Below are 9,177 nucleotides of genomic sequence, written 5' to 3' on the forward strand. Positions count from 1 at the left end.
TGTAATCATTTAAATTTAAAAGATGTTTTTCCCACCATTTTCTCTGTAGCAGCATTGGACTTCTTATGCCGTATTTTTATTTCCATATCCTAACTGTAGGTTATAAAAATCCCAAGGATCCAAATCTGACACTTTGTTCTGAGGCATCACCCATATGGTACAGTTGCAGAACAAATGTCAAAAATGGTAAAAGTGTAACAACTGAATTTTTCAGAGGCGAGTGCAGCCGAACTGTAGCAACTACGTTCAGAGTAGTGGCCAAATCCTGTCAGAGATTTCACCAAGAGCTCCATTTCTGACTCCACGAGAGCTGTTAGCAGCTTTGCCAGTGACTTCTATGAGGTCTGGAAATGAGAGAACCAATTATGTCCACTTCTTAATATACCTATTATTTTCAGTTACTTTTCAGTGATTACAAGATCCTATTTAGAGTTTTATAGTGTTCTTTTTTTTTTTTCATTTTCAAGTGGGAAGAAACACAAGATGTACTTTTTTAGGGAAGTAACAAAAAATTAGGAAGATAATAGTCTAACTCGACAAAGTTAGATACAGCTCTAAATAAGCTTTGCTAACTCACCTTGTTCTACAGTGTATTATTTTGTAACACTGTAGTCATTTAAAAATCAAACATCCCTAAAGAACCATAAAATGTACAGCTGCTAATAAGTGTAGCACACTACAATTACGCTCTTTAAAAAAAGCCAAATTGACCTTTTTCATCATGTTGCATGGGAAATTAAAATACCAGGCAAGTAATAACCACTGCTTAAACTATATAATAATGCAAAGTAATTATAGGTTCTAATGCTATTTAAAGTCCTATATCAATTTTGTCTTGCCACAGAACTAAGAGACTGTATTCTAAGGCAGGCAGAGCCTCCCGTAGTACCCACTTAAGTAAGACACACGCACGCTCCTAGGTTTCGTTTCTTAAACCCTTCACATCCCTGTTTTTTTCAAACCACGGTTCTAGTATCATTATTAAAGCGCCTAATATATTTCTGTTGTTCGCTTCATTTATTACATGCCATAATGGGGCTGCATATCTTTAGTGTTGGTTATGCACAATTAGCACTTAGTTATTGTCTTGTCACTTCAGCCCATACAAGACAAACTTCTTTAATGTAAGAAGTCAGCTAATCTTCATCAGTCAAGCAAAGCAGACAATGTTTGTTACCCTGAGTGTAAAAGATTTTCATCATAGTTAGCACTCTTGGATCTGAGGAAGTGAAGTTTCTTTTATGGCCCTTCCCCCCCTCCCCCCCCCCCCCCCCGCCAAAGCGAAGGTTTTGTGTTTATTTTTAATATTCCTCTTTTACCATTATAAGTGTGCGCTAATGTACAATTTCACTTTGCAGCTAATATACATCACACTGTGCCATAGGGCCACTGATCCCCCTGGAAAAGTGTTGTTAGGTGCTTCTGAAATGGAGCTTTCCTGCGATATTTAATAATTCTTAGCCTTGTCATTTCTGAGCCTTCAATCTAGTCTTTTATTTGATTTTTACTTTGCATGTAATTTGGGCAAAGGGTTGCTGAAATCGTCTTAAAGGAGTCTTAGGCTGGGAACAAAAGAATTTATTTACCTGAAATACAGTCTAGTTCATCTAGTCAAACAGGAAGCAGTTCCAGAAGTTTCAAAGAATTTCAGAAATTCTCAAAAGTGGCCCTAATCCTGATTATATTGCAATAGCTCTCATGGAGCCTAATAAAACAGACTGCCTGTAGGGTACCTTTCTTCCCCACAATTTGGGGCTAGTGGCACTCCGAAGAATTATTTCTGTTGTTTTTAATAATAAATCCTATTTCATGGATGTTCCAACGTAGCTCTTCTGTGGCTCCTATGGCAAAGCATCCTGCTCACTACATTCTCTCATTAATAAATAGCTTTATATCTTTTGGTTTTCATTACTTGTACAACATAAAAACCCAGAAGTGCTAGACACCTAAACCATCACCAGTTTTGGAGGTTTTTTTGTATCTGCTATGAAACCTTTTTTTCTTTTCTTTTAAACTGAATAATCTTGTCAGTCGCCATGCCATTAATAATTTCTGTTACCCTTCTCAGGGTCCTTTTTTCTTCCTCTAGTTAAGCTAATCAAAACCAAACACCAGATTCTGAGTGAGGACGAGTTTGTAAGATAGCAATTTAACTTTCTTTCTTTGTTCCATGCTGCCCCTTTGTACGCAAAATAATGTTATTGAGGTTTTCTAGACCTGCTCTTTTCTTTCACTATCCCTAATGTGGAATTTATTTATTGAAGAGAATATTTTTATTTACAAACACATCAGCAATATCCCAAAATCACCAATGGAGGTAGCAAGGCTGACCAGCTACAGCAAGACCTGTATGTTTGACCATATTCCCCGCCTTCGCATTCTCTTTCACCATTAAATTTTAAATCCTTTGGGTCATTCTTTATACCAATAAAAGTACAACATATCTACAGTACTACTGCAGAGTATATAATGCTCTCTGTTCAGATCCGTATTTCAGATTTTCAGTTATCATCTACTATTTAGGTTTTTTCCTAACAGAATATATGCTATGTTCATGAGTGGAGTAAATTGTTTCTTCGGTTTGCATGACTTTGTCTTTGCCAACACTGAATTTCTTCTGACGTTCTGTGCCTAGTAGCTCCTTCCAGTCCCTTCTGCCTTCCAAGCTAGATCATTATTATATTAACTCACATCACACCAGTCCTTGGGGCAGCCTGTTCTTCAGGCTTGCTATTGCATGACCCTCATATTCCCACGCTTTAAATAGTTGATCTTGGCCCAGCAGGAGAGAGGTCTGCCCATTTTTGCCTAGTGCTTTTTGTGAAAGATTAGGTGATTTTTCTGCTTTTATGTACAACTTTACTATTTGCTTTATTATTTTTGAGTATCTACAACTCACCTCCAGCTCATCTCAGTGTGGATGGTAGTTAGACTCCTTGATTTCAGGGGAATTTTGTTCGGGCCATAAACTCCATTTCTGAACTAACTCATGATGTGCCTGTCCCCTTTTATTGGCCTCCTGAAGGCTACATTTTCAGAATAAGAAGAAAAATGCGTTGTCTCACATATGATATCCTAGGAAGACAGACAGTAGACAGGACTGTAGACATTGGCAGGGCTGAAAGACATCTCCTGAGCCACCAAGCCTAGTCCCCTGGTGTCCAATAGGCACTGTCTCGTATTTTCCCTTTTATAAAGCTATTCAGCTCTAGGATCTAATTGCTCCGTCCAGCCAGTTTTTGACATATTTTCCCATTTTTTTTTCTTGATACTAATGCTTAAAGCTGTAGGGATTTTGTGAATATTAAGCTCTCCTCTTAGCCTAAAGGTTTTAGCATCCCCTTATCTTTCATGTCTCTGTCCAGCTTACTCCTAATTTGAAGTTTTTCCATCTCCTAAATACCCGCAGAGCTTAGTGACAGTCATCTTAACAGTGTGAGTGCTCCCCTTTCTTTTTTGTAAACATATTAAACTTCTCAGAAGCACTTCACCTCACATTGGCAGTAGCCTCAATCTGGTTAATTTCTGCTGAAAATTTAAAGGAGAAAAAAAAATGGAAACCACTGGAAAAATAAACTTGTAAACAGACACTGCCTTTCACACTTTGTCAGGTTGCATGTGTGTGACTAGCAAAATGGAGTGGAAAATCTTGCAAGTGGGCTCAGCTGTATCTTTGCTTGACGCTTTTGACTACGGCGATGATCTCAGTCTGCCTTCGGCTTTCCCACTTTCCGGAGTTTCCATGTCCTTCCTTTCACTCTGTCGGCTGCTTTAGCAGCTTGTTCCATACTTCTGCGATATTTTCTCTCTGCTGTTTGAAGTCAACTCAGGGTACGGTTTAAAACTCCCATCTGCTATCAGAGGGGTGTTTAAATCAACTGTTCTATCCTTCTATCTGAAACAGCCTTTATTTTAATGGGTACTGGACTGAAAATGGTTACATGCTCATTCAAATAGCTGTCCTGGTGTAGCAGTAAACACTTACCTCCAGTATAAACTGTAAAATGCCCACACAATGCTGCCTTTGTTCTCTGTCAAGCAGGGGGGAGGGTATGCAATGCCAGGGACATCCTTATTTCAAACACCAACATTAGATTTTTGCATGAGTGGTAATTTTATAAATTCTGGAGACCTGAATGCTGCTTATTTTCACCAAGTGTCTCTAAACTGAGAATAAAAATTAATACATTTTCCATACCTGCTTTTAAAAAATATTAAATGAAAAGCACACCAAGTTGAGGTTTGTCATTGTAAGTTGAACTGGGATTTTGTGTGTATAGATATCACATTGTACTGGTAAAAATGTACAAACCCAGGCACAGCTCCCACTTCCCAGCCTTTCACAATAAATCGACATTTTGACAGAATCCTAGAATTAGTAAACCATAGGTGTGGACTGATGAGCTGTGATGTAAAAGAGTGGCTTTGTTCTCTTAGTGATGCATATAGATTACCATTAATTTGAGTTATACTGGAAACTCAAAGGAGCTTTACGAAAAAGAGGAAAGGAGGAAGAACAGAGGACAAGTTACATCACTGAGTACACAAAGCAGAGGGGAAGGGTGTGGGTGTGGTAAGTCTGAGCTTTCTTTATCCTAGTGGAAATCAATTAAATGCTTCCAGAGTTTGTTTCTTTCTACAGCAACAAAGATCTGACATTAGCAGAGGAGGCACTTCACACACAGCCATCTTTGTTCACAGCAATATTTCTTTCACTTTCCTAAGAAGTCTTCGGTACCTTGACACGTCCTGTACATCAGAAAAGATGACAGGCAGCAGTGAGATCTCCTTAAATATCTGTTCTGAACAATGAAATAGCTATTTCTCAAAATGGAAGTTTTATACTTCATGTGATTAGTCGAGGCACACCTTCCCCTTCCAAACAAGGTGATAACAGAGGTCATTTTGTAATATAAATGGCTTTCCTTTTGCCATTGTAAAATATGACAGGAGTTCTAGGATGTAGGTTAATTATAATGGTCATTCTACTAATGTCACAGTCGTGTCAAAAGTAGTATTATCAATTTATGGTGGTAAGTCCAATCTGGCATGTTAATGCAGCCTATTGTATATTTTTCCCTGTTCATCTTGCATGCCTATTAAATAAATTGGGTGAGGGTTTTAGGAAAGGCTGAAGACTACCATCTGCCTGCTAGAAGAGTAATAGTCTTGCCTCATTATATACTCCTAACCCAGTGGCATCTCAATATGCTCCTTGACTCCATTCGATAATACGTGCCCAAATTGTGCCCTGATTTACATCCTATGCCAATTCCATGGAAAAACCGCTTTGCTGGAGGTTGAAGGCTAGGCTTGAATTTACCCCTCCATTTTAAAGCTGAGGCAGGCTAAAATCCTAGATTGCACAAAAACAATCTAGGAAGTAGTTGCAAGACTTGGCTCTTTGACTTCAGAAGAGGCTAAATCTGCTTTTGAGAGTCAAATAAGGTTGAAAGTACGGATGGACAGAATTTGTTATATTTCCACCATCTAACTGCCTGTTCTCATTGTATTTAGGAGCTAGCATGCCACCTTTAAATGTTTTTCACTTAGTGCTTACCTCTTGGCACCTAATGAGAGCATAATTCACACATTTAATACCCAGGGACACACATAAGCCTCGCTGTCAGTCTTTGCCAATGTGTTTCTGTCACTGAACTTGCACAACACAAAAACAGTGGCAGAATTTGGACGATTAAGTATCGCAAGTAACAGGTTTCCCCAAGGTACAGAGTATCACCCCCCAGCACACAAACGCAGCCCCAGATGAACCCAGAGGGGGTCTTCCCATGCAGACAGACCCCCGCCCCACAGGTTATCACCCAGCCAAGCGTGTCTAGACAGGCCACTGGCAGCCTCTCCACAAGACAGCTGTACACTTGGAAGGTAAATGATTTGTGGAACTGTGTATGTTTAAAGCCACTCATGCATAAAGCTGTCAAATGCCATGTAGACATAGGTAGAGCCTTTCTGGCTCGACATATTAACATAGCAAAAGCAAAAGGCATTGACACTTTTTATTGGGAAAGGCATCCCGACTCCCTCGTGTAGCTGGTGCAGTTTAATTCAAACCGTGGCACTTCTCTGAGGGCTGAGAAACAAAACCCTTCAGCCAGGGTTTTGATGCAAGCTATATTGCAAGAAGTCACATGTGGAAGGATTGCTGTGCGAGTGAATTGCAATTCAGCAGCATATTTTCCATTTACTAAATATTTTAAGCAAATTAGTCTGCTAAGCGCTGTATTATGCTGGAACATAAAGCAATACATAGCTGAATAGCATTCACAGTTCAGAGTTAGTGGTTTCTGCTGGGCGAACAGAGGTAGTTGTGTCTCTCACTCGTGCCCCACCTGCAAGGAGAGCTGCCCTGCTGCGCAATAACCCTCTGGTGTGGTGGGCACTGCTGGCTGGGTGTCCCCAACTCAGTCCCCATCAGTAATCCTTGGGTTAACTGTAATGGAGTACCTGACTTCCACTGCTTTAGTCCACATTAATACCTATGTTCCTTTAAGAGAAACTAAGAAAGAATATTTTTTTATTATTTTTTTTTTTAATGTGACTTCTTTGGGAAAAACACTTTTACATATTAGCACTAATTACCTAATTAGCACCCTTTACCTAACTCGAGAAGATGCACAAAATAATTTTTGTCAGCATTGTGGTCTATGGATAAAAATACAACGGATGGAAACTAGAGAAGCCTCCGCAGAACTTGTTTGTTTCAAGAATTCTGCATTTCAACACATCTACTCAAAATACTTTTCTGCTGTTACTAGCCTAATATACCAGGATTGGGGTGGGAAGGGTAGCAGGAACCTGTAAATTCTATAAAAGAGTCTTGACCATAAATAACTTAAAGATTTTGGGATCATTCCATAATCTCTATTTTCAATCATCATCATCAGCAGGCAGTAATCCTACAGAAAAAAAAGAAGTCCACAAATAAACAAACCAATTTTCCTTTAAGAGCAGAGCTAATTCTTTTCAATCCACTTTTTTATTACACTATTTTCCCTCTATCTATTTAGCTAGCATAAGGATAAATTTCCAAAGCTACCCAGTTGGAAAATAAATGGGTTCACTGTTTGTCTAGCATTCCAATCTTCACAAATGTAAATCAGTCCAACTGCTACTCATTTAAACCTCCAACTTCACAAAACATTAAAGGACTGCTTTCAATACACAATTTAATCTGTGACAATTCACCAAGATTTCTGCTTGAACATCATTAGAAATTGACTATCTGATAAAGAGAGACCACTATCAGAGGTCAGGCGGGTCAACCTGTGTCATTTACGTAGTTTTACTGGGTCAACTACAGCAGGCACCACTATTTGAAGGTTAAATTGTTACAATTAAATACATATACAGCTATTCCCATAGCTACTCTGTTGTTAAATCTACCGTAAACAACACAAGCATTTATATCTGACCCTAATTGTGTCCAAGATGTCACCATTTGGAAATTATACAAAAAAGGACATTATAATCCGTTACACATTAAACAATGCTTTATGTAGTGAGATCCATAATTAGCTGGTAGAAACTGGTTTCATTTATTCACATCAGTGTTAAGGGGTTCATTTAGGTTACTTTCTTTCATTTTAATTGGAATAATGTGAGCAGTGCCTCCCAATATATTTTATAGCTGAAGAGTTCACTATAAACAAAGGCACGTAACCCTGCCAAGGCAGTCACTAGGGAAACTCTTTTTTCTATGCATTGGCCCTATTCACTTGCTCCCTGAGTATCCTCAAGAAGACTGGCTTTGTTGGGGGGAAGGGTTGAGGGGGGGTGTCAGTGAAGAGCCTTCTTACGCTCAAGCATGCTGCGTAGCCGGGAAATCCTACTTTACTCGAAGTTTGAAGCCGGTCAGCTGGGAACGTCGATGTTACGTGATTTTCTGACTCATCAGAGAAAATCAAATGAAATATCTCAGTAGCGTTTTGTAGCAATCGGATCACTCTGATGCACATAATAGGATAACAGGGTAGGTATACTGGTACCACAAGAGAAAGAGTAGTTAGCCGAGTAACTAAATTTATAATCAACTCCTACAGGAAAAAAGAAAAAGGTTTCTCTGCATCCCCGCCTGCGCGTCTCTAGTTTGCACCACAATGTATATGTAAAGTTCTGTGCGTGCCAGAAACGGTTCTCAGAACCACTGCTTTAAATCAATTCTAGTAAAATATCCAACAGGAATATAACAAGATTTTCCTACCGGTGCGCTTGCACAAGACAAATGTAACATATCTCAGATGAGCTTCCTGCTGCAGATGATCCTTTTTTTTCCTTCTTTGTTTTCCTTCTGATTTTCATGAAAGCAGGACATTTACTTTTGCCTCAACTCAGTAGCCTGGGATATTTATTCCATTTTATCTGTGTGCTAGTGACCTGATCCAAGACTCCCATAGCCTTCGGGGGTGCTTTGAATGAAGTCCTTGGCTGGGGAAGCAAAAAGCGCTTAAATGCACTAGATTTTGTTGAAAGCACAGGATTAATTCTGATACCGGAGCGATTCCTCTGCTGGGCTTTGGCGTACGTGCACACGTGGCTGCGTGCGCTGCGACGGACAGCAGAGGTGCGAGCCGCGCGGTCGCTACAACAGAATCGCAAACGCTTGTTTTGGAATCCTTATGTGTAAGATCATATTACATCATTGATCCTGAAACTCCTTTTTTCCCTCCCCCTTTTATTATTGTAATTTCAGATTTTGCGTTGGAGACAAATTTTTCCTGAAGAACAACATGATTCTGTGCCAGACAGACTATGAGGAAGGTTTAATGAAAGAAGGTTATGCACCCCAGGTTCGCTGATCTGATGCCACATCATTAAGAATACAAAGCACTATGTTCTTTTATCTTTTTTGCTCAACATGTATATAAGAAATGACACAGGAACCTACTGAATAGCATAGATCTAGGGAGACAGAATGGTTGCGTGAAATAAAAGGCGGACTGCATCTGTATGTAGTGAAAATTGCTCCAGTTCAGAGTTGAATGTTAATTAAAAAGGTACTGTACATACAGCTGGATTCTTTTTGCTTGCTCTTGGGGTTTTTGGTTTGTTTGGGGTTTTTTTGTTTCTTTTTGTGTCATTTGGCATGAGATGTTTATTTTGGACTATTGTATATAATGTATTGTAATATTTGAAGCACAAATGTAATACAGTTTTATT

The 9,177-nt window shown here is 39.2% G+C and overlaps 1 protein-coding gene across 2 annotated transcripts in view; it reads left to right on the forward strand.

Moving 5' to 3' along the window:
- Positions 1-8,816, forward strand: part of LMO3 (LIM domain only 3) — a 59,681-nt gene extending 50,865 nt beyond the window's left edge. For both annotated transcript variants that reach the window (XM_074168315.1, XM_074168314.1), the window contains exon 4: positions 8,711-8,816. In XM_074168315.1, the coding sequence (XP_074024416.1) occupies positions 8,711-8,816 (106 nt within the window). The remainder of the gene's footprint in view (positions 1-8,710) is intronic.
- Positions 8,817-9,177: the final 361 nt, after the last annotated feature.

This window comes from Numenius arquata, chromosome 2, assembly GCF_964106895.1.
Source record: "Numenius arquata chromosome 2, bNumArq3.hap1.1, whole genome shotgun sequence".
In the NCBI taxonomy this organism is placed as follows: Eukaryota; Metazoa; Chordata; class Aves; order Charadriiformes; family Scolopacidae; genus Numenius; species Numenius arquata.